The sequence below is a fragment of the Plasmodium chabaudi genome (assembly GCF_900002335.3).
Source record: "Plasmodium chabaudi chabaudi strain AS genome assembly, chromosome: 11".
NCBI classification, from domain to species: domain Eukaryota; phylum Apicomplexa; class Aconoidasida; order Haemosporida; family Plasmodiidae; genus Plasmodium; species Plasmodium chabaudi.
In genome coordinates, this window is record NC_030111.2 from 672644 (window position 1) to 699392 (window position 26749).

A 26749-nucleotide genomic window follows, 5' to 3' on the forward strand; every position below is an offset into this window, starting at 1 on the left:
TGCTTTAACACCCATTTATAAAAAGAGGTGAAAGCTTGCTTGAAATTGGCTATAAAAATGTTATATTTTTTTGAAAAATATTTTATTATATTTATTTTATTTTTAAATAAATTAAAATAGAGAAAACAGCTATTGTTGTAATGCTGTTGTTTTTTTAAATTTCCTACGATTTTATAGAATTTGTTTTAATTACATCAATTTAAAAGGAATGAAAGGTATACAAAAAAAAGACAATTTTTAAATTATGAAAGCAAATTTAAAACAAAAAAAAATATGCATATGTACATGTTTAATACAAATTTTTATGAGACCAAAAAATGTGTAACTGGAAATAGACACTTGCAGAATTCATAAGATTTATATGTAATTAAAAAAGATAAAATATTAAAAAATATTTATAAAAACAAATTAAAATTTAGGAATAAAAACAAAGGTAAAAGTATTTTTCGACTTTTTACCACCTGAATATATTTTGTTCGTGCCACCCACTACAAATAAAGCTTATCATGTTTTTATATATATATATATATATATATATATATATATATATATATTTATTTATTTATTTATTTATTGTTTAAAAAATGCTTATTTGTTGTTATTCAAACTGTTTACCATAAATATAATATTTAATATGTTTACACAATCCTTTTTATTCGTAATATTGTTATTAAAAAGGTGTTCATAATTTTTATAAAGATAATTTTTAAACGAGCCAAATACTTGATAAAATAGATCTGATGTTGAATTATTAATTAGATTATTATGAGTTTGTAATTTTTTAAATGATGATACAAATAAACATAAAATGTGGCATACTCTGTTTAAATTTTTAATTTTTTTCAAGTTATTGTCTGTATTATTTTTTGCTTCATCATTATGTGTGTCGACAAAAATCATTTTGGTAAAAAAAATGTCTTTTAAAAAAGTTAACATCAAAGCAATTGATTTGTTAAAATAAGTAGAAATTATATTGTTATGAAAAACTAGAAAGGATTTATTATTTGTTTCATATATTTTTAAAATATTAATAAAAGCTTTAAGTAAATCTTGCATATCAATCATGCTGAAAACTGAATTTTTCTTATCACTATTATTTTGTTCTTGGTGAATTGCCAAGCTCATAAATTTGTTGAACTTACTTAAATAGTATAAATAAAATATGGAACTAATTTCTTGATCTATTAAAAAATTTATAATGTTTGAAAAAATAACTGTATTTTCTCTGTTATAGGCTGGTTTAGTATGTTGTTTATTTAAAATAATTTTATATAAAGAAATAATTTTATCATTAAAATTGTCTTGTAACTCATTTTTATTTCTTGTAACATTTATACAAAATATTGCAAATGTTTTATTATTTTTTTCATTTAAAATTAAATTTTTTATTTTCCCAAAAATAATATTACAATTTTTTTTTAAAACATGCCTATCACACATAAACAATTCAAATATATTACATATATCAAATAGGTTTATAAAATTTATATATTTTAGTAGCAAATAATTGGACAAAATATAAAGAAATTTATTTTTATATTTCCATTTTATGCTAGTATAAATAATGACAGAAAGGCTATGAACATTTTCTCTTATATCCATATTTTTTTTTTTTTTTTCTACGTTTTTATTGAATATTATTGGTTGAATATAAAATCGATTATTCTTACTGAAGTCGGTATTAGTAATGTAATTAGTAGTGGGTGTGTCATATTTGTAGACATTTTTAAAATAATGAACTAGCTCCTTTTTACTCATAATATTTTTGCTTGTTTCGAACTGATCTATATTTTCTTTGTCCATTTTATATTCATCAAAATTTTTGCTTTTATTATTTGTCAACTTTATTAAACTGTGGGAAATATTTGGATTATTTTTTTTTTCATTTTTGGATATATTTATGCACACATTTGTATTTTCTGAACTGTTCATAATATTATATGACTCACTCTCCATTTTTTCAATTCCCTTTTTGTTCATTATACTATTATTTTTATTTATTTCATATTTTAAAAAATATTTTTCAATGTTTTGCTCTAAATAATTATCACTATTACCCATAAAATTATAGGAAATGTAAATGTGTGATAAAAATATATAAAAAGGGAAGGATTTTAAATTATAATTTTTTAATAAATTCATAAATGCTGATATATCATGCAAATTAAAACTGTTGCTTGAATATTTTAATAATTGGGCTTGAATATAATTTATTTCGCTGTCTTTATTTAATTCATTTAAGTTATATACCAGTTTATAAAAGTTGTTAATATCCAAATTGTTGTTTATTTTGTCTATGTCATGGATAAAAAAAGTATTTACACACTCTCTAAAATGGGTATTCAAAATGGAAAGGAAGTTATAAGAAGTTTTTTTTTTTTCCATTTTATGCAAAATATCCATGCTAATATAATAAATAAATATGTATGAACAAAGTGTTATAATTTTATGACTGTTCATAACTTTTTCTTCAAGCAAACATTTTAGTATGATTGTTATTTCTTTTAAAGTAAACATGTTAATATTATCAATAAATTGTTTTTTAAATTGTTCATATACTTTTGCTTTATAATTTTTTGATATATTATTTCTTAACTTATGAAGGTTATGCAAAATGCATGAAAAGTGAATGTAATTTTGTTCGCATTCTGCATATATATGAGGTAAAAGAAGATCAAGATTTTTTTCGACATTTTTATTCCCTTTGTTTAAAGATTTCAAAATTCTTACAATATGCTCAAAACTCATAGTGTTTTTTTTATTTTCACTAAAAGGTTTGGTGTCCCATTTTGTATAGAATATTTTTGTATTATGGGAAAAAAAACATAAAGAAAATCGAAAATTGTTATTACATTTTTTTTTTTCATGAAGCATAGAGAAACAGTTGCTATTATTATAACCAATAAAATGTGTGTCTTTTCCTTTTGACCACTTTAATATATGAATTTTCTTTTTTTTATCTATTGTTATATTTTCAAATGATTTTACGTCCTTTTTTATACCAGAAAAACTGGGTAATTTAAGTTTTTTATTAACTTCTATAATTAAATGCTCGTTTTTTTTATTTCCCCTGCACAAACCAATTAAGTCATATTTTCTGTACATAGTCATCGTTCTTTTCTCCTCTTATTCATACTCTCCCTTTCTATCTAAATTTATAAAGCATGCGTGAAAATCTGTCACCCCTCAAGAAATGAAAAAACAAGAGGGATGGAACATGCGCATGGATCTCATATCCAAGTAAATATATGCTTTTAAATAAGCATACCTATATATATACTTACATATTGTATAAACTCATGGAAATTCAAATATAACATCACATTGTTATCGAATGTAGATCATAATAATTAAATAGTGATACCCAAAGGGTTTGAAGTTAATAAAGCACAAAATTGAAAATATTATAAAAATTAAAAAAAATTAATAAAATAAAAAAAAAAATTTTTAAAATAAAGAATATATAAATAAATACAATATAATGCATATGCATGAAATTACCTCAACTGAGGAAGGAGATAATTGATACTGCACGAGGCAAATGATTTATTTTTCCAATTATTATTCATTAATTTTTTCAATTTATATTATTATTATTTTTTTCATTGCATTTCCCCCAAAATTCTATGTTTATTATTATACGATTTATTAAAAAAGAAATTTTTGAAGAATGCAACCAATTATAATAAGGGATATATGTAAGAAATTATTATAGTTGGAATTTGGAACACAAAAAATACCATCTCCAAAAAAATTATATGAACAGTAACAGATAATATTATTATTTTTAATTGAGCACTCAGCATTTTTATCACAATTTCCATTATTATTTGTACAATCTTTAGTAGTCATAGGAATACATTTAAAATATTCTACACTAGTATCTCGTACATAATTAGCTAGACATCGGCATTCTTGTTGATCATTCTCAACAATATAACATCGTGCATGATCACCACATTTCGAATATTCACATATATGATTAGTTTTAAATTTTACAAAATTTATAATAGCAGTTATATAAAATTTACATTTTAAAATAAACCTTTCAAAAGTGTATACTGTTTCATCTAGGATCCTAGTTGTTTCTTTAAGATTTCTATTTTCTTCTAACATTGTTATATGCATTATTTGGGCATGATCCATTGCATCTTTTCCATTTTCACTTTTTTTTTCTGCATTATTTTCAGTAGTAGTAGTCGGAGTTTCATCACTTTTTAAAGCTTGTGCATTTGAGGCATCATTAGCCGAAGTATCTTCTTCGCTTTTTACTTCATCACTATTGTTTGGTTCTTCACTTGGTGGATTAGTATCTTTACTTCGTTCCGTTGGTATTTCTTCATTCGAATTTTCATTTTCGCTTTTTTTTTGATTATCTTCTTCTCCTTTTTCTTGACTACCACCTTCGCTTTTTTCTTGGTTACCACCTTCGGTGTTTCCTTGATCAGTATCTGAACTTTTTCCTTGATTGATATTTGCGTCTTCTTGCACATCGGCATCGTCTTCCCCTTCCACAGTTTGATTAACATCAGGGGGATTGCCAACTTGATCTTCCGATTGATCAAAATTTGGTTCATTTACTTTACCGAAATCTTCTATGTTTGGAATTACACGAATGAATTTTCCTAGAAAAGAATGATCTTTGTTATTTATATTTTTTTTATTATTTTCCAGATTTTCTTCAAACTTTTTATTGGTTTTGTTTTCACGATTTACAAACTTAAATGCATCCATTTTTGGACTGTTGACCGAATTTGGTTGTTCTTTTAAATCCTCAATTGGATTATTTTGTGGTGGTGGGACATTATTTTTTGTTGTATTATTATAATTTTCTTTTCTTATAAAATATGTCTCTTTAACATAACTTATCTCGTCATCTTCATCGCCCATGTTAATATAATCGTTTACATCAATATCATCAATATCGATTTCCTCTATAACATCTTCTTCATTGTTTTCTTGGCTTGGAGGAATGATAGTTATATTATCGTTTTTATCATTGACACCTGAAAGGACTGCATTATTTGCATATACCACCAATAAAAGTGATAAGGTAAATAATTTATTCCTTTTTACAAGTATCATATTTTACTTAACAAAGATAGCTAAAAAAATATAATTTAGAAATATGGCTAGCTGGTACTAGAATAAGTAATATCACATTGCACACGCGTGCATAGTATAATATTAATATTTCCTTTGTATACTAATATGGTTTTTAATACATAACCATATAATTTCTAAAAAAAATAGAAATATATAAAATGTAACAAAAGAAATATAACTGAATTAAATGAATTTAACAATTGTCCAAATAACGAAATAATAAATTTATGGAATAGACAAAAACATATAAAAAAAAACGTTGTGAAAAAATATAATAAGAGCACAACGTATTTATTCATATTTTAATGCACTATTAATTTTTATTTAATTATTTCTATAATTATTTTGGTTGTTATTATAAATTGATTGAGTGAATTGCCATATATGTCTCCTTATATTTTATCCTTTCTATTTTTGTATATTAATTATTCAAATTTATAATTAAAAAAAATAAAAGATTGTTAAAAAATAAAAAAAAAATTATAGACAACTACAATGTATAGAAAACAATACACAGCATTGTGCATAAAATTGTGATAATTTCTAAGCGTGTAATAAAATATGCCAATTCAATTGGAAAAAATATTCATGTATAAATATATGTACATATAAAAACTATAGTAATCGATAAGTTTGCCTAAAGGTGTTGATAAACACCAGATCGAATTTATGCGCAACATTTTTATTGTATATCCCACAAATGATGGTTGATATAGTACCGTTTTATTTTTCAAAAAGGAAAAGAAAATTATAGACATTAATTGGTTATGAATACCAATAATGTTGCCGGTTATGCATATTTTTTTCCTCCATATTTATATTTTATCAACAATTTAAAACGAATGAAATAAAAATAATAAACAATTTCATCAAGGATTGCTATTTAGGTTATACCTCATTTTTTAAATTGTCCTTTTGGAAACAATGCTTAGCATAATAGACATAAAATAACTTTTTATAATTTTCGAATATTAAAGAAAAAAGACATAATTATATATGTACTATCAGCATATAAAAAGGGAAATATAATACCTCTTTCGTACCATAAAAATGTTTTCATATTATTATTTCGTAAGAATATATAGCCAACCTTATATATATAAAATGATAGTAATAATGTAAAGTATACTATTTACAACGGTTGAAAAATAGGGTATATAGCTATATATGAAAATGGCATGCTATGTTTTTTCGCAATTTTGATTAATTCATAGAACTTTTGATGGTTGTATTACAGAATTGGAAAAACAAAATTCGCATTTATTTTAAAAGAAAAATATACACATAAATATGTGGGAAATATTTTAAAAATAAAATTTTTTAATATAAATAATTTATTCAATAAATTACCTTCTATGTTAAGGCAAAAAATACACATATTCTTCTTCGTGTATATATATGCCTTTAAAAAAAATTTACAGCTTCTCATTTTTAAAATTTGTTTCATATTCTAACATATTAAGTGACGTTAATAAAAAAAAAATTTTAGAAAATCTTTTCCGATAGTAAGGTTTATTTGCATCCGTTTTTTATTTTATTTTAAAAAAAATATATTTACATGCATGGTGAATAGATAATTGTGTATTATGGAATAATATCTCAATTTTATTTTTTCATTTTTAATTTATTCTTGTTTTATTTCATTTAATAAATAAGCATCCGCTTTGTCATACCATTTGTATAAAGGCATGCAATGCTTTTCTTTAGTAACCTTTATTTAGTAAGAGGAAAATGATATATATATATGATTAGTATTGGAGTATAAAAGATATTTAAAAAATACATAGTAATAATAGTTCAACAGTGACGAGTACAAATCTAAAAAGTATGAATAAGTATGCGCCATATTTGTAGATTTCTAATACATCAATGTAAAACGTATCATAAAAAATAATTAATGAAAGGATTTTTAGCGAAGAACTTTCTTTCATCAAATAATGCAGATAACAAAAATGGGAGTGATGAAAATGATGAAAGAAGTGAGATAGATAAAAATGATGAAAGAAGCGAGGTAGATAAAAATGACAATGAAGAGAGTAATGAAAATAATGACATCGATGGGAAAATTGAAAATGATAATATTAACAACGATAATGATGAGGCTGAAAATAATGAATATAAAAAAAAGGATAATGTATTTTCAAGTATTGATAAAATGACATTTTATGAATGTGTGTTAAAACAGCTAGCTGATGATAACTTACTTGATACCTATAATACTTTAAAAAGAGAAATCAGTTTAGAAGAAAATGTAAATAGTGAAAATAATTTCCTTTTCAATTTATATCAAAAGAGATTATATAATAATCCTTCTAATGTAGTAGAGACCGAAGAAACAAACATAAATAAATTAACCGAATATAATTCTTTAAATAAAAAAAAATCACATATATATAATAATAATTTAATATTAAACTACGAAAATAATAGCAACACCATACGACAAATATACTCTTACGAAATTAATAGTCGTATAGAACTAATTCATAAAAATAAGTGTATATGTTGTGCTAACAACGCATCGAGAAATATTCTTTGTTCCGCTAGTTCAGATAGTACAATAAAAATGATAAAAATAAACGATTTAAAAAAAAAAAAAATATTTCTTATAGATAATAAACACACAAAAAAAATAAATAGTCTAAAATTTCATCCAACAAAAAATATTTTATTTTCAGCTAGCGATGATTGTAAAATACAGATTATTGATATAAATAAAGCTTTAAAAAAAAAAAAAAAATTATATTATAATCAATATAAACATATGAAAGACAAAAATAAAAGAAATGATGAAGAGAAAAATATTATAATTCAGGATAAGAATCCATTTATATCAATGTATGTACACCCATGTGGTGATTTCTTATATGCATGTAATAAAAATGAAAATATAATAAAATTATATGACCTACAAACCTTAAATTGTTTTATGACAACTAATAAAAGTACATATCATAGTTCAACTATTAATCATATTAGTGGAACATCTGATGGACATATATATGGTTCCGTTTCGGTTGATGGAAATATAAAAATATGGGATGGACTTAATTCAAATTTAATACATACACAATATAATGCACACAATGGATATTCAATACAATCCATTGAATTTAATAAATCAAATTTTTATATATTAACATCCGGTTTAGATGGTCAAACAAAAATAATGGACATGAGAAATTTTAAAACTTTATATACATTTGGAAATGGATTATCATGTATATCAAATAAAAGTATTTTTATGAATAATGAATCTTTTATCGCTAATATTTTTCAAGCTAATGATATTTTTGATTCAAAATTTTATATATACAATTCCTATTTTGGTAATATAGAACATAATATACAAAATGTACATAATGATAAAATAAATGATATTATAAATGCAAGGGATGGATTGGATGTTCATACAGCTAGCTACGATGGATTTTGTAAAACCATCAAAATAAATCAAATGTATTCCCATGATAATTAATAAAAAGTATAAAGATACAAAATTGACTAAACATGAGTTTTATTTTATCACTTTCAAGACTTAATGATATATTCTTTAATATTAAGAAAAGAAAAAAACTTTTTTTTTTTTTCAACTTAATTTAATTAGCTAGCTATGAAAATAATTTTTATAGCATGTCTATTGATGCGTATATGCTTGCTTGATGTATTGATATTTAAACTGATTTTTTTAAGTTTGATTATTTGACATGCAATTATTTTTTTTTTCTTCAAACATTTGTTTTTTAACAATTTATATGTCATACAATATATGTTCTTACATTAGTATGCTATGCGAAATTGTGTCCTTTTTTATTAATACGAAAATTAACTGTAATTGTTATTACATTTTTTAATTATTTTTTAAAATTTTCAAAGTAATATATAATAGGCATACAATTTAAGATCTTCATTTGGTGTCTCTTTTCAATGCACAATTGAAAATATTATTTCTGTCTCCCATTTTGTTTACATAAAATGCAAAGTAAGTTAAAATAAAATATGCATACATGTATACACACATTGTATGTAGAAAGCGATAAATATGCGAAATAGTAAGATACATAAAAATTTTTAGTCTACATAGCATAAATGTGTGTGTATACTCGATCTGTTAAATGCATATAAACCTGTTTGAAATTATAAATAATAATAAGTTGAAAAAATGGAAAGCATGGAGTTAGAGCACGTGTGGGAAAATATAATAAAAATTGCTACCCCTAGTACTACGAGTTTAGATAGTTCGGATGAAGACAATATTTCTTATGTAAGTAATAGTGCGATAGAAAAAGACAATTTATTCGATAATATAAATTATGAATTGGACAACAAAATAAATGACAATAATAATAATATTAAAAAAAAATGCATAGTTTGCAATGATGATAATATTGGAATGAGTGAAGATCAAACCTTATCTGATATTGAACAGGAAGATATAATAAAATTAATAAAAAGAGGTATGAAAAATAAAAATAAAAAAAAGGATTATGAATTTCGAAAATATATATCTGAAAGCAAGCTATTTTTTATTTTTGTACATATATTTTTGCATTTATTAAAAAATAAAGATAAAATTGAAAATCCATATGAGTATATTATTAATTGCTTTAAAATAAATTCAAATGAGACAAGTAGTTGTGATGAGGATGAGAAAAAGAAATTCATTAACGAAAATAAATTTTATAAAAAAAAAAACGAAGAATTAATTAATAAAATAAATAATATACAACTCAAGATTGGTGATATTCAAAAAAAATGTACATGCAGTAATAATGTAGAATAATATAGATAATGATAACATAGTTAAAAATACAGAAAAATTGTGGATATGCATAGATTAGGCATGTGCTGCCCTTTTTTGTGTCTATTCTCTTTTTTCTCTTCATATATCTTTCCAAATACAAAACACAAAGCTCGAGCAATGTTGAAAATGTTGAAAAATGTTGAAAATGTTGAAAAATGTTGAAAAATGTTGAAAAATGTTGAAAATTGGTGAAATGTGTTGAAAATTTTTTATAAAAATTATGTACACATCGATTTCATTGACTGAACGCACAACATAATAGTTGTAAATAAAGTTATATATAACTTATTTTTTGCAAAAAAATGGAAAATATGATCAGTATAGGAATTGGATATGTGTTTCATTTTAATAACATTAACAGGTGAAAATGGACCTGATATAAGATTCCCAAAAATTCGATGAGAACTTTGAGGTATAGTAAAATTTGATCTATCAACAACTATTAATTCGTGATATATATTTAAAAATTTATATTTTATATATAAATACATTTCTGTGTCTTCTAATATATCTGCATAAGATTTATTAGTTTCATAATTATTACCATTATGCTGGTCTTTTTTATTTTTTTTAATTTTTTTACTTGGAATTTTTATTAAAGGTTTAGGTATATCACAAAAGTAAGCAAATGAATAATCATCATTAAATAGTAATGAACTATTTTCCACTTTCGATTGTAAAATAATTGTATAATCTAAAAACGGACCCTTTACATGTTCTTCAGTTATTGGTTGTATATTTAAACAGTTGTTTATGCATTTTTTTTTTAAAGTTAAATTTCCAAATATAGCTTTTTCTATTATTAATCCGTTTTTTAAATTCTCTTCTTTTAATTTTTTGTTATATATTTCTTTTAACTCTTCTATTTTATTTTCATAAATTATATCCGCTTCCTTTTCAAGAACTTTTCTTTGTTCTTCTATTTGTGTTTCATCAATATAATTATTTAAAGCATCATAATAAAACCTTTCGAATTTATCTGTTAAAATTTTATAAGATTTTTGTATTAAGCAATAACATTCTTCATATTCACTAGGTAACTTTTTATTAACCTCCAAAAGTTTTGATAAATATAAATAACTTCTTCGAATTGTTTTACAATCACTATTTACATTTACATTAAGGATTTCATAATAATTTGGTTTACTATTAGTTGATATAATATATTTTATTTTGTCCATATAATTACTTATTAAATATTTTTTATTTTCAGGGCTCATTAATTTTATATTTGAAATTGAATTGGTGTCTATTTCTGACATATTTTCATTAAGGTTTGAAATGCCTCTGTCTTCTTCCATTCTGTTTGAAAATTTGTTGGAAATTTCTGCTTCCCAATTGATATGTCTCATTGGATTTCAAAAAGGGAAAGAAATAAAAAATGCCGTTAAAGAAGTAAATTTATATAAACAGGAATACAAATATGTAATAATAAAACTAAGAAAAAAAAATTTTAATTAAAAAAAATTAATAAAATAATAAGTTATATTCCCTTTTCTTTACAAAATGAAATAATTATTTTACACACTATTTTCCAAAAATTGTATACCCTTGCAAAAGCTATAATATTGTAACTTTAATTAAATTTGTATCACTGAATATGCATCTTTAAATATATACATGTAAGGGAAAATAAAATGAATATAATAAAATATACATTCACAAAATGCGCACATAAAATATATTACACATAAATTTCATTACTGGACGAGTTGAATTAACAAGTTTTGTAGTTCGTTAATTTGTTTAAATCTTGGCATTAAGAAAAGGAAATTATTGTAATTATTTTAATTAAATATTTTTTATATTCCTTTATTTTATTATATTTATTTATTTCACAAAAAATTGTTGTAAAATTTTACACAAGTTACAAATTATTAAAAAGGGAAAGAGGATAATTGCTTATGCTGGTAAATAAAACAATGAAAAGAATACAATTTTTTTAGCATTCACAAATTAGAAAAATATAATATATTTATTAAACGTGGAATTTTCAGAAAAAGAGATATATTGCATATTTGTTTTTTTTAAAATTTATGTTAGTATATCTTAATATACACGCGAATCCCAAGAAATCATAATCTATGGGCTAGTGGTGTAGTGGTATCACGTTCGCTTCGCATGCGAAAGCTCCCGGGTTCGATTCCCGGCTGGTCCACAAACAATTCGCAGTTTTCAACAAAAAAAATTAAATTCATTTTAAATAATAAGAAGTAAGAAGAATATTATTATAATCAATCTTTTCGCTGATTGTATATGAAAAAAGATAAGGTTATTATTTATGTGAAATTGTATTGTATATAATAATATATGTATACTGCTTCGTAAAATGCCGTAATTTTTCTTCGCCATTATTCGAGCAAATGCACAAGCATATAAAAGATTGTGTATTATTAATATATTTTAAAATAATGCAAAAAATACCATAACGTTTTTCTTTTTTTCCCGCTTATTTTAAACAATTTAGTGATTGATAATATATTTTTAAAATTTGACAGAAGCGGGATTCGAACCCACGCCTTATACAGACTACCGTCTGAAGGTAGCGCCTTAGACCGCTCGGCCATTCTGTCAAATACTTAAAACCTATAAATATATATAACAAAAATGTTCTTACATTTTAAAACATTGAGCAAAACAAAAACAACATTAGGATTTCTCACACATTTCATTTCAATATTGCTACATCGAATGTAAATATATTTTATAATTTTATTAAAGCATTAAAAAGTTTTTCAACAAATATATAAAAAATATTATGTAGGCATAGAAATACAAAAGGAGGGGAAAGGAAGAGATACTCCCCTTCAAATATGGAAAGATTATTTAGCTACCAATTAAAGGTCTGCTTTGCTAGCATTTTAGATCGTATGCTTAAAAAGTATGAAAAAAATAGAGCTACTTATTTATTGAAATAAATTATTTGCAATTAAATTTTATTATTTGCTCTTTATAGATAATCATTAAGAATTATTTAATTTTCCATTTTGATAATCTTTAAAATTAAAAAATGTATAGATAACTGGATGATATGAAATTTCATTCTACTTGCACAAATTAAATAATTAAAAATGAGCTAGCTAAAAAATATTTAAAAATATTTGATGACTTAAAAATTGATATATATATAATTATTAAGAAAAAAGGTATTTGATAATATATAACTAAGACTTTATGAAATATAAATATGATATTCAATCATATTTATAGATATATTTTGTTGGATATAATTTTTATTAGTTAAATTGTGACTAATCCAAATATGGTGAGAATATAAAATATAAGCAAAACTTTTAAGTTAAATTAAAAATATAGGGGATAGTTATTTTCATAATTTTTGAATGAGTAAATTGAGAATACTAATTATTTAACAAAATTGAAAAGATATATTAATAGGACATGAAAAATAAAAACATTTTGTGAAGTGTTGACAAAATAAAGTAGATAAGCTCGCTTATGAAGTTTGACCTTTTCAATTGTAGTGATATTCGTTGTACTGTGTGTAATGATGTATACCTTTGCATAAATTATTAAATAAACAAATCGAGGGAATAGAATATGAGCATATTAACACCTTGAACGATGAAAAAGGTATATGGGGAATGATAAAAATAAATTTCAAAATTTTATGTTTTTTTTTCACAACCTTAAAAAGAGCGTATTACAAAAAGGGAAGCATAAACACAAGACGGAAAAGAGGCACTCACTGGGTAGCCTTTTCTCCGATATGCTACTATTCACTTTTCATTTTTGTTATCCTATATTTTCTTCAAATTAAGAAAGTTCATGCATATGGAGTTGGAAATACACTAAATTGGAATGGGGGACATACAAAATTTTCAAGATCAAGACGGAAAAATGAAATAAAAAATGTGTTTAGCAAATTTGGTGATAAAGCATATTTAACAAAATGTGAAAATAATATGAAAAAACAATGTTATGCAATAGGAAAAGAAAAAAAATCAAATGAAATTGAATCCAAAACAGTTACGAATATAAAAAGTAAATCTAATATTTACTTCAAATCATTATGTAATAATGATGTGTTAAATAAAAATGTTGAAGAAAATGTTAATTTTAATGATGGAATTGAAAATTTTTTTGTTTTAAATCCGAATCCTAATATATTATTTCTAATTAATAATAATCCTCAATTGAGAAAAATACATAGTGAATATATAGGGGCATCAAAAGAGGTTGGAAAATCCAAAAAAAAAAAAAAAAATGGTGTAGATGAAAATAAAGATATAGAAGCAGAAAAAAACGATGAATCTAAGGGGGAGGGTAAAAAAAAGATTCGTCTTAGATTAAAAAGAGGATACTTAAATGATGTGTATAAAATTGAAAAACAAAAATTAAATAAAATATTATTATCATTTAATGATAAAAGTATATTTAATAAAAAGCAAGCAAATGTTAAAGAAAATATATTATTATTAAATGGGCAAACTGTTAAAACGGAGGTAGTGAAAGAATATTTATTTCATAAATTAAGATTAGAATATTATGAAAATATAAGAGATAAAAAAAAGATTTTAACTTTAGATTTATGGTCTAAAGAAATTAATATTCCTATTGATAAATTAAAAAAATTAATTATATATATTTATAAAATGAAAAGCTTAGTTCAAAAAGAAGATGAAGATTTATTAATAAAAACTTATTTTTACAATAAAAAAAATATGTTTTCGCTTTTTAGAAACACATATAATAGTAATGGTGAAGCAAATAGTGAACCTTTTAATTTTAAAATTCCTGGTGAAGATGATAATGTTGATCAGATCGAACAAAAAGAAATAGATGTAGAAAAAAAAGACAGTAAAGAAAAGTATGATATATTTACAGATTATTTTGAAAATCATGATTCTATTTTATATAAAGATTGTGAAAAATTAATAAACGAACAGGTTCAAAAATTTATGGAATATATTAAGGATATCGTATTTTTTGAAAATTCAATTTATATATTAGAAAAACTCGAGAATAGACCCCCATTATTAGAAGAATTAATTTATGGATACAATTATGAGAAAGATGATTTTTTGAGAAAGTTAGAAAATAAAATTAGATTATCTCAAAAGTTGTTAATATATTTTATTCCTTTAATAAGTAATATAGTAAGAAAATCGGAAATGAAATTAGGTAATAGTAATTTAAGTGAAGATGACTTTTTATTAGTTAGTTTAGATGCTGTAAAAAATGGGTTCAAAAAATATGATGTAGAAAAATTAGGATTAAAAAATTTAACAAAATATGTATATATGTGGGCAAAAAATAGTACCTACAATTATTATCAAAAACATAAATCGTTTGTATCTATTTCTGCTCATACATATAATGATTATAATAAAATAAACAAATTTGAAGAATCTTTTTTTGAAAAACATGATAGGAAACCAAATATAAAAGAAATAAGTGAAGGTCTAAATATGAGTATAGAACGAATTGAAAAGGCTATGGCATCTATGGTTAATATTATAGATGCAGAAAAACCAATTACATATCAAAACAGCGATTCTGCACATCCAGAAAAAAATACTTACAAAGATTTAATTGTTAATGCAGATGATATTTACAGCTTTAATGAAATTATGTATAATGATATTGTAATAAAAGCTTTACGAAAATTTATTTCAAAATCTTTAAAAAAAAAAATAAGTAAATTAATAATTTTTATGAAATTTGGACTTTTTTTAAAAAAAAAAAACTATTCTGATGAAGAAATTTGTCAAATTCTTAAAATTAGTAAAAAAAAATTTGATAAATATTTTCAAGACTCAATAATACAAATCAAAAATTTTATTAAAAAAATTAAATATAATAAAAATAATAATGACCCAAGTTCTGATCTTACAACTTACTTGAACTTTTCTCAATATGATTTTATGGGAAACGAATTTTCACAAATTGAAATGTAAAACCTACTAGCCATATTTTTTTTTTTTTTTTTATTCGTCTATCAATGACGCTTGTTTTTACACTTATCATGTATTATGTATTTTTATAAGTTTATATTAGTTCATTTTGTTAGTTATTTTTATTGGCATGTTTTCACCTGTCCATTTGGTGTTACTACACCACGTGCCCATATGCGGCACACGAATTTGTTTTCTTTTTCGAATAACCTTTTGATAAAACACGTAAAAATCGAAAAATCAAAAAATCATAAAATAAAAAAATCAAAGAGTACGATAGAAAAACATTAACGTAGCGAAAGACATGCACTTGGACGGAAACGGAGGGCATGGCCTCGTAATCTTTATGGGTTCGCATTGGGGTTGTACTTAAAATTAATCATAGCTCCCTTTTGATCATATGACATATTTATTCCTTCAATGATTCGGGAATAAAATGTATTATTATTAACAGTTATATCAATTAAATCTTTGTCAAAATTAATATTTTCATAAGGTCCTTTACCAGCTGAATAAAATCTTTTACCAGGAAGATCTTTCATCATTTCTAAATTAAAATCTGTAAAATAAAAATCTTTACTTTCATTGTCACTATTATCTTCAGAAGGTTCTTTGGTTGTATCTAAAGTTGTATTTACAAAATTTTCTTTTAAATGTGCATCACTATTTTCCTCATCAGATGTAAGTACTAATATATCCATATCAGAATCAAATGGTTCATTATTACTTATAGATGTATCTTTTGAATAATATTCACTATAATGTTTAATATTATTAAGTTTTCCATTTGTTTTTATTAAATATTGACTAATAAATACATCATTTGCATTTTGGCTAGTTGCTATTCTTCCTGATTTATCAAATATTGTTTCACCGTTAATATTAAAAATGTGAATATTCCAATTTGATAGTGTTTTTTTTAAACATATAGATCCAAATATACCGATAATATTTATTTTTGTTATAAATTCTTCATTTCTATTATTCATTATTAAATAGTTTCCACATATTTCCATTCCATCTTCTTCGGATACATTTCTTTTTTTTGAAAATGTGAGAATACCAGATAGGCAATTGTAGTCGGAAACGGGTTCATTTGTTTTGGGTTCTGAACTACCCTTTTCTACTTCTTTATGATCACCATTATTATGATCCACTTCTGAATTGTCTGAGGGTTTTTTCGATTTCAAAAAGTTAGCTGTGAGACCAGATAAATGGTAACCCAAAATAATTTGAAGCATACTTAGAACCATACATAAATCATCAGTTAATATGTCCTTATTTTTAATAGCTTTATTTTTGTTGTTAAATAAATTGGAACTATAATGTGTAACTGATATAGATGTAACTTGTTTTATATAATTTAATGCTTCTCTTGTTTCGTATAAACATTCATCATGCATATAATTATGATTTATCCAACTAATTTGTTCTGAATATTTTTTATAATTTAAAATAGTTTCAGACGATTGAGTAGGTACATCTGATAAAGTACCATAAGTAATTATATGTTTCGAATTTTTCAGCATTAAGTTTACAATATCAGGTTTTATAATCCATGGACAATCAATTACACCAAAATGAAAATTATATTTTTTTAAACATTCAGCTAAATTTTTTTTTATGCATTCTACATTTGTGTAAAAGTTCATTTTGGCTAGTTCATCATTCTTATCATTTTCTAGCTCGTCATGATAGTGTTTATTGTTTTTATGATTGTCTTGATCATATAGTTGCTTTAGTGAAACAACTTTATTGTTATCAAAAATTTTAATAATTTTAATGTCTGAAAAATCCATATTTCTATTACTTTTTTCATATTGCATATTATTATATTTGTTATTCATATATTTTAGAACGCTTTCTTCTTCTTTAGATAGTAAAAAGATATACTTTAATTTTATTTTATGCTCAAAAGATAAGTAATATAATCCATCATTTTGTATGTAATAATTTAAACCAATAATAGAATATTCAATTGGGTTTAAACAAAATTGTATATTATATAATAAGTCATGAGAATAGTTCATATTATTTGTTGGAGCATTTTTATTTTTTTTATTATTTTCTTTTTTTGATAATTTTATAGCAGATTTAATATATTTAAGTGATTTATTATAATTACGTAAAATTTTGTAACATGAAGCTATATTAATATATGTTGATGAATGTCTAGATTCCTTAAAATTTCTTAAACTTTCTTTTAAATAATAAATAGATTTATTGAACTCACCAAATTTCATACAGATATGTCCACATGCATCAGCAATATCTTCATCACCCTTTAATGAATAATAATTATCATAACATTCTTTTATATCTAATAATATATCTTTTTCTGTTCTACCATTTATATTGGGGTAGCATGCTAGATTTGTAAATGAACTTCGTATATTAAAAAAAACATCTGAATCATAATTAGAATACCTTAACAATGCAATTAATTCTTTTATCGATACATTAGCTGGATAATTATTAATATTATGAATAACAGACTTTTGCCAACTTATTAATATATCAGGTGGTATTTGTTCAACATTATCAAAAAAAGATGAAATAGTTCCTCCAAAATGTATACTCATATTATTTAAATTTTTTAAATTTATTTTTTTCATTTTTTTATAAATTGTTTCTCCTCCATTATTAAGACTATTTAATTTTGAACTTATTAAATCTCTTTCCATATCATATTCATGATTCGATAATTTATTGTAATATCTATTATTTTTCTTTTTTTGATGTGCCTTTGCATTTTTTTTGAAATATTTTATTATATAAGAATTTTTAACTCGATCATAGGGGGTAATAACATTTCCAGATGCTTCTACTGATGAATTACCATCTGCCTTACCAAACAAGCCATTTTCTATCCGATTATTATTTTGAATTTGGCTTCGAATAGTAAACTCGTTCGTTTTTTTATGAAGTAATAATGTGACAACTTGAAATGTGTCGGAGTAAGGTGTATAAATATAATACCCTCCCAAGGATAAAAAGAATAGACATATAGCATTTAAATTCACCATAAAAGAAAGACTACCATGAACAACAATATGAGGATCTCTATATCCTCGAAATTCTTCATAAGATTGATAACCTTTATCCCCGATTAGACATAATAATTTATTATCACTTAGTTTTAATATACGCTTAAATAATATAAATGCACCAACTGGTAAAACAAATGATAGATTTTGATTAAAGTAAGAATATAATTTTAATACTGTATATATATCTTCATATTTTCTTAAATAATCAGATGGCTTATTTGTTGGTTCCTTTTTAATTTCTTCATCAATATCTATTTGTTCCCAATCCCATTTAACAGACATTCGTAACATAATATCTGCATTTGTTTTATCAGGTTCTTCTATGGGTGAATAAACGGATAAGCGAGCTCGCTTTGTACAATGTTCACTGTTAACTATCCATGCATCTGTTAATAAAGAATCTAAAACATAATTACATATTAAAACTATGGGTGTACCACTAGGTATATATTTTTTTGTAATTTCCAAATAGATTTTTTCTGATGTATCATTTCCATCGAAGTATGCAAAATCTAACATTGAATAATTTGAATAATTCTTAGGTTTATCATCTGAATAATTTGTTTCATTATATGATGAAGAACAGCATGAACTGTTTGTTGAAGAATCATAATTTATCATTTCATTTTTATCATTTTCTGAATCATAATAAGAATTATTTTTACTTGAATATGTCTTATCACAATTATCTTTACTGTTAATATATTTTTTCAATTTTTCATTATTCATGCAATAAGTTATATTGTCTCTAGCTACATCAGTAAATACATATACAAATGGTTTTTCTGGTAGATTCATACTTTTAAAATATTTCTTATATTTTGATAATGCTCTTAAAATTAAGTACGTAAATTTCCCATGACCTGCACCTATTTCTAATATATAAATCGGAACATTACGATCACATTCATTACTATTAAACCAATCTTTCATATAATTAATTATCACTCGTGCATAATCTTTAGCTAGCTTACTATTACTTGTTACGAATGATGGAACTATATTTTCTTTCCATGCATTTATTGCAGCTTTTTTATAATAATTTTGTAAAAGCTCCCATATTATACTATCACATAATAATTCCTTTTTAGCTACACAATGCTTACTCGATGGATTTTTTTCAATAATTACTTCTCCACCCGACATTTTCTCTTCTTGGGCTTATAAGAAATGAGAATAAAGCGGATAAATACGTAGGTAAATATGTAAAAAATTCAGCAACTATCTAATATGTATATGTGTGTGTACATGCATATTTATTTATTTTTTGCAGACGCATTTTTTTTTGTGTATATGCATTTACAACAGTTGCATTCGTCCTATAGTAAAAATCGTAGGTGAATTAATTTGTGTAAAGAAAAAAAATTAAGTTCTCAATTTTTTAGTTAAAAATTAAGAATATATTTTATTAATACAAAAAATAAAAAAAATTATAAAATAGTAAAAAATTATGAACATGTCATAATATTTTAATTTTATTTCATTTTATGTCATATCATTTTATTTGCCTAAATTTGCTTTAGTTAATTTTGTTCAACTTATTTCGTGTCTAGATTTTTAAACTCTTGGCTCAATAAAGAAAATTGGAAAATTCAAATATTATGTATTAATTATAAAATAAACGGAAAACGAAAAAGGGGAAAAACTGTGTAATCATTCAATGAAATATAAATTTTGAAAAAAATTATATTCTGTAATAATACACAAGTACATAGTAAAATAATAAAAGGAGTACATACTCATTAAATATGTATAATATAACTATTTGCACACGCTATAATACTAATACAAAAAAATAAGGGTAAATGGTACAATATTAAATAGGTATATGCATGACACATATTTTAGGTTAATAAACGGTGCATACTATGTTATTTTATATTTTATTTAATATTTTTTCATTTACTATTATTTGCATTTTACCACTATTTTTGGTTATATTTATTACACTTTTTTATGGCGCCTTTTATGCAGCCTCACACAAATAATAGTCGCAACAGATCATTCAGCTGTAGTTACACAAGTAAACTTATGCTAAAAAAAAGAAAAATAATTAGTGAAATAAGCCAGAAATAATTATTATAAATGTATATACATATAAGTTACATTCTTAACGAATAAAGTATTTACTAAACATTGAAAATAAGCATTTGATAGAAATGATAGTCTAATGATGTGTGCTTATTTTTAAGTTCATTTCTCTATCTTTCTCAAAAAAATAAGCACACGCAATGTGTATTGTTACAAATTAAATTTATTTATATTTCAAAATTTTACTATTTGTTTGGTTTAACTAAAAATGAAAATAGCTGGGACAAAAAAATATTTTATCACCCTTCATTTTTGATATACTTTACACCAGTATATTTATTATTTAAAAGCTTCATAAGAAATTATATTCAATTAAATTGTTAAAAATAATTTTACTATAGAACAATAAAAGATACGTTTGTTTTTATACATTAATAAAAATTATATTTAAAAAAAAAAAAAAATGCAAATACAAAAGTACTAGTAAAATTTAAACTAATTAAGGGAAAACGGGGGAATCGATCAATAAGGGTATAGCAGTATTAATATAAGAAAATATGTAAAAGGCTTAGTATTATATTTTTTATAACTTGAACTAATACATGTTTCTTATACATGCTGTAAAATCCCAGCTGGTTTTATTATTCGAATTGAAACACAATACACACACACACACACACCTAAAAACTTATACACGGACAAAGCCATGTGATGAACATCCACAGTAGCTATAAACATTCGTAGCAATGGTTGCTTATGTTTACGGAGCTGCTTCTTTAAAGGATGTAATAAAATTTTCAAAGAATTTGTTACAAATAAAAATAAAGTTTTAATTTATAGTTTAAAAAAACCCAAATAAAAATACTAATTGATATATCAAACTTGTTGTTAAACCATATACAATATCATGATGGTATAAACTTATGAATTATCTTCTTCACTTTTATTTTTCCACTTATTTGATACCTTAGTATTTCCATGCATAGCTTTTCCTAATCCTAAACTAACATTTAAAAGTATTTTTGGGTTGTTAAAATTAGAAACGGCCATAACTATAGATGAAGCCATTTTTTGTGGATTTTCACTTTCAAATATTCCTGATCCTACAAAAACGCCATCCATTCCTAATTGCATACACATAGCAGCATCTGCAGGTGTAGCTATACCTCCAGCAGCAAAATTAACAACGGGTAATCTTTTTAATTTCCTTGTAAGTAATATAAGATCAATTGGTGCTCTAAGTTTTTTAGCAAAATTATATACTTCACTTTCATCTAATGAACACAAATATTTTATTTCATTATTTACTGTTCTTATATGTTTAATACCTTCAATTATATTTCCAGTTCCAGCTTCTCCTTTGGTTCTTATCATAGAAGCACCTTCTGATATTCTTCTTAATGCTTCTCCTAAATTAGTACAACCACATACAAATGGTGTTTTAAACTTATGTTTATTTATATGATTATATTCATCTGCCATAGTTAATACTTCGCTTTCATCAAGCATATCAACTTTGAGTTCTTCTAAAATTTGTGCTTCAACAAAATGACCTATTCGAACTTTAGCTAATACATTAATAGAAATGCATTTTCGTATTTCTTCGATTTTTAATGGATCTACACTTCTAGCTACTCCATCAGTATTTCGAAGTTCGGATGGAATATTTTCTAAAACCATAACACCTATTGCACCAGCCTTTTCAGCTATCTTTGCTTGCTCGACATTTTTTACATCCATTATGACTCCCCCTTTTAACATTTCACACCATCCATGTTTAAGTAAAATGGAATCGTTATCTGTATAATCTTTCATCTTTATAAAATTTTTGAAAAAAATATTTTTAAGCGGTAATATTTCTTTTAAAGAAAAGAAGCCTTTTAAAATTTATTAACAAATTTTTGAAATCTATAAACGTTTAATTTTTTGATGGTGTTTTTTTAGCAGAGTTATATCTTTTTTCCCTTTCAAAATATATATTATAATTTAACATAATTGTATTTATACATATAAATTCGAAAAGTTGAATAAGGAAAGAAACAAATACACAATATAGTTGTTATTATTATTACATTGATTTATTTTATTTTAGATAAAAGTAGGGGGCATACACAATTTTTCGGTAGGAAATTTGGATTTTTTTTCATATAAAATAATAATTATTTGACTATATTCAAATTGGCACAAAAAAATAGGATTAAAGCTTTCTAATAATTTTTTATAATATAATGATATATTTTTCAAATTATTTAAAAAAAATATATTTAAATATTATGGAAAAATATAAACCAGCATATTATTATTATACATGTACAGCTATACCTATATGTAGAGAATATATTTCATGCATACCAATTGATATATGCATAATCGGGTTGGAAAATTAAGTGACATTATTATGATTGCCATTTTTTATTTTATTATTTTATTATTTTTTTTTCTTTTTCTTTTTTTGAAATTTTCAAAATTTTAAATGTTCTACTGTTGGGCCATAGGGAGACAATTTTATTTTGTATGCAACCTGATTATATACAATCCATTTTAATATATATATGAATTCATATATTTTGTCATATATTAAAATATTTATATATATTAAGCATACCTCAATAATACTGAATTACAGAAATAGGTTTATTATGAAGAAGAAAGAAAAATAAATTATCATCAAAAATATTTTTCCATAAATTAATTCGCATATTTATAATGTATAGTATATAATAACGTCGTTGGTATTATAAATTAAATTTGAAAGTAAAATTTTTTTTTGTTTGCAATCATATGGGAATACATGCATTAGATTAATTAAAAATAAAATAAAATATAGCATACCTGTTTTGTTAATAATTTACATTTTTTAATATTAAAAAAGTATATTTATCGATAGAAAAAATTATGATTAAATAAGCAGAACAACATATTTATCATAAATCAGCATATAATTGTTTTAAATTTTTTGAGGGACAAATCTGTAGTAAAATTAAAGACAACTTAAAAAAATAAAAGAAAGAAACAAGCAAGCAAACAAAAGGGCAGAACATTGACGCTGCAGCTTTTGTACATTTCCCAACATTGTTGATAGCATCAAAGAAAGAGAGGGTGAAGGAAGATGGCAAAATTTTTAAAAAAAAACAAAGGTAATGTAAAGAAAGAGAAAAACAATTTGAATAAGAAGGCAGGAGGATTAAAGGTTAACTATACAAAGAGAGATAAAAATAATGCAGATAAAAATGATAAGAAAGGGAATAAAAAAATAAACAAAAAAAGTAAGCAGATTGATAAGAAAGGGAGTAAAAAAATAAAAAAAAAAAATGAGAAAAAAGATGAGAAAAAAAACGAGAAAAAAATTGTAAAAAATACAGAACAAGATTGGGATGATAAATGTAAGGAAATTTTAAATGATGAGAATTTGTCTAAGTCCAAAAAAAAAAAACTTATAAAAGAATATAAAAAAAAAAAGTTTGCAGAAAATTATGATTATTATAAAAAGCTGAAAATAAATTTAAATGATTTATTACGAACAAAAGATAAATCAGAGAAAAATAAGCAAATAAATATAATATGTAATGAATTAAAAAAAGTAGAACTAAACAAATTTTGTCGTACAAATTTAGGATATCATGTTATATCTGCTTTAATTATAAATAGTGATGAAGAATGTCAAAATAAATTATGGAAAACTATAAGCACAAATATGAATGATATTTGTGTATTTAATTTTGTATCATTAACATTTCAATGTTTTTATAAGCATGCAAAAAATGATCAAATAAGAAATGATATTTGTATGTGGCTAATTAAAAATCCAAAAAATTTCTTAACAAAATTTGCTTCAAGATTATGGCATATAGTATTTAAAAAATTAAAAACAGACATGAAAATAAAAATAATTAATTCTTTAATATTACCAAACATTAATTCATTAAAAAATGTTTCCTTTGAACTTTTAAAGAAGCCCACAAAGGAAATGTTTGAAACCCTTAGTGAAGAAAATAAAACAGCAATTTGTAATTATCTCATTGAATATATTGAAAATGTTGTAGAAAAAGAATTATTATATAATATAGTTACACATAATCTATTATTATCTGCTGTTGAAATTTTAGCTGAAGGGGAAGAAAGTGCAGTAAATGATAGACTCACAAAATTGATGGAAATAATACATGAAGGATGTGAATATTTAATATCTACAAATATTGGAAATAAAGCATTAATTTATTTATTAGGATATAGCACAAATAAACATAAAAAAATTTTAATAAAAATTTTAAAAAATCATATGGTAGATTTATGTAAAAATAGTGTAAATTTTTTATTAATAATTAGACTATTAAAAATAACAGATGATACTAAACTTTTAAATGAATTTATTGTAAAAAAAATTGCAAATTCTTTTGAAGACATTTTTAATGATTATTATGGATTTTATGTAATATTAGAATTTTTTTATGACATCAATCAGTATAATGATGATAAGTATTTTTTTGTAGATTGGAAACATATGATATATAGCAAAAGTGTAAAAAGTGTGAAAGATGGATGTAAAAGAAAAAATGAAATTATACAGCCAATTATTGAACAATTAAAAAATATATTTAATGAAAAAAATAAATTAAATAGCTATTTAAATGATAAAAAATATGTTACAATAATTTTTGAATATATACAATTTACACAAGACGAACAAATTATAAATAATATTTTATCAATTTTAGGAGATATTATATTATTGCTTAAAAATGGTGAAAATGTTAATGAAAAATATAATTGTAAAAATATTAATGAACTATTTTCAAAACTTTATACGTGTACAAAAAATCAAGATATATTTAAAAAAGTAATAAACCAAAACAGTCCTTCTTCAATGTTTTACCAATTATTGTCTGATTTTTTTATTACAAATATAGAAATTGTTATCAAATCAGAACTAATTAAAACGTTTAATAATTTTATCATATTTATAAAAGACACAGACATTAATATATATCAACAAATTTTATCAACAGCAAAAAATATGAACAATGAAACAATTTACAACACACTAAAAGAGGCATTACCAAATATGACATATTTTGATAAATATCTCGAGCTTATTAACCAGTAGCTAACCACTTTAAAGCATTACTTTAATTTTGTTTCATCATTAGTCTATAACGGAAGCCAGATCATATGCATGTCTACTATATATGTCTGGGCTTTATCAGTATAGCTAACTACAATCTAATTATTATTAAGTAAGCATTTTTTAAGGAATAACATATAAGAATGTTATTTTATTAGGTAATGTAGATGGTTGGAGTTTATTCATTATTTTTTTTAATTCAAAGTTTGTATATATACATGTAAAACTACGTATGTATTTATGCATATTTTTTTAAAACATATAACTGTCATAATTATATTAGAATTCTTTTACTAATTAAGTGTAAATGGCTCACTGATTTTTGTACCTATATATATCATGTATTAATTTATAAAAATTTTTCATCACATTTCGTTTATTTCTAATATTTGTGCATTTCTACGATTTTCTTAATTTTTTTTAAATATGTTTCTTTAAAATATAAGAATTTATTTATCAACCTTTTGTTTATTAAAACTTCAAACAAGACAGAATAAAAATACGAGTTGTATTTTTTTTTGTCGAAATTTTTTAAAAACAAATATACATAAATTTACAATCTCAATAAATGGCATTATATATTTTTTAAAATTTATATAGCCACTTTCAAATGTGTAGACAATTATGTTTTACTTTTTTTTCCTATTCACTGACTCTTAAGCAAAACAAAAAAAATCATTGAACTTAAAAAATAGGAAAAATTTATTCTTAACTTTCGAAA

General features: G+C 23.1%; 9 protein-coding genes and 2 non-coding genes across 11 annotated transcripts; 5 read left to right on the plus strand and 6 right to left on the minus strand.

Moving 5' to 3' along the window:
• Positions 1 to 588: 588 nt before the first annotated feature.
• Positions 589 to 3111, minus strand: PCHAS_1119000 (conserved Plasmodium protein, unknown function; the record flags this gene model as incomplete). Its single annotated transcript, XM_727542.2, has 1 exon — positions 589 to 3111. One exon carries the CDS (start codon positions 3109 to 3111, stop codon positions 589 to 591), a length of 2523 nt encoding a protein of 840 aa, XP_732635.2.
• A 537-nt stretch (positions 3112 to 3648) lies between these two features.
• Positions 3649 to 5085, minus strand: PCHAS_1119100 (merozoite surface protein 10, putative; the record flags this gene model as incomplete). Its single annotated transcript, XM_726971.2, has 1 exon — positions 3649 to 5085. The coding sequence occupies one exon, from the start codon at positions 5083 to 5085 to the stop codon at positions 3649 to 3651; it is 1437 nt and encodes a 478-aa protein (XP_732064.2).
• A 1918-nt stretch (positions 5086 to 7003) lies between these two features.
• On the plus strand, positions 7004 to 8584 carry PCHAS_1119200 (cleavage stimulation factor subunit 1, putative; the record flags this gene model as incomplete). The annotated part of the gene is made up of 1 exon (XM_016798594.1): positions 7004 to 8584. The coding sequence occupies one exon, from the start codon at positions 7004 to 7006 to the stop codon at positions 8582 to 8584; it is 1581 nt and encodes a 526-aa protein (XP_016653981.1).
• Positions 8585 to 9268: 684 nt separating this feature from the next.
• On the plus strand, positions 9269 to 9889 carry PCHAS_1119300 (conserved Plasmodium protein, unknown function; the record flags this gene model as incomplete). Its single annotated transcript, XM_016798595.1, has 1 exon — positions 9269 to 9889. One exon carries the CDS (start codon positions 9269 to 9271, stop codon positions 9887 to 9889), a length of 621 nt encoding a protein of 206 aa, XP_016653982.1.
• A 239-nt stretch (positions 9890 to 10128) lies between these two features.
• On the minus strand, positions 10129 to 11262 carry PCHAS_1119400 (DnaJ protein, putative; the record flags this gene model as incomplete). Its single annotated transcript, XM_739945.2, has 1 exon — positions 10129 to 11262. The coding sequence occupies one exon, from the start codon at positions 11260 to 11262 to the stop codon at positions 10129 to 10131; it is 1134 nt and encodes a 377-aa protein (XP_745038.2).
• A 734-nt stretch (positions 11263 to 11996) lies between these two features.
• Positions 11997 to 12071, plus strand: PCHAS_1119420. The gene has a single exon. It is a non-coding gene; the product is annotated as a tRNA-Ala (tRNA).
• Positions 12072 to 12402: 331 nt separating this feature from the next.
• PCHAS_1119440 lies at positions 12403 to 12483 on the minus strand. The gene has a single exon. It is a non-coding gene; the product is annotated as a tRNA-Leu (tRNA).
• A 1029-nt stretch (positions 12484 to 13512) lies between these two features.
• On the plus strand, positions 13513 to 15828 carry PCHAS_1119500 (conserved Plasmodium protein, unknown function; the record flags this gene model as incomplete). The annotated part of the gene is made up of 1 exon (XM_727613.2): positions 13513 to 15828. The coding sequence occupies one exon, from the start codon at positions 13513 to 13515 to the stop codon at positions 15826 to 15828; it is 2316 nt and encodes a 771-aa protein (XP_732706.2).
• Positions 15829 to 16169: 341 nt separating this feature from the next.
• On the minus strand, positions 16170 to 20021 carry PCHAS_1119600 (conserved Plasmodium protein, unknown function; the record flags this gene model as incomplete). The annotated part of the gene is made up of 1 exon (XM_016798596.1): positions 16170 to 20021. The coding sequence occupies one exon, from the start codon at positions 20019 to 20021 to the stop codon at positions 16170 to 16172; it is 3852 nt and encodes a 1283-aa protein (XP_016653983.1).
• Positions 20022 to 21827: 1806 nt separating this feature from the next.
• Positions 21828 to 22721, minus strand: PCHAS_1119700 (pyridoxine biosynthesis protein PDX1, putative; the record flags this gene model as incomplete). The annotated part of the gene is made up of 1 exon (XM_737072.1): positions 21828 to 22721. One exon carries the CDS (start codon positions 22719 to 22721, stop codon positions 21828 to 21830), a length of 894 nt encoding a protein of 297 aa, XP_742165.1.
• Positions 22722 to 24015: 1294 nt separating this feature from the next.
• On the plus strand, positions 24016 to 26010 carry PCHAS_1119800 (mRNA-binding protein PUF3, putative; the record flags this gene model as incomplete). Its single annotated transcript, XM_731704.2, has 1 exon — positions 24016 to 26010. One exon carries the CDS (start codon positions 24016 to 24018, stop codon positions 26008 to 26010), a length of 1995 nt encoding a protein of 664 aa, XP_736797.2.
• Between the last annotated feature and the right edge of the window lie 739 nt (positions 26011 to 26749).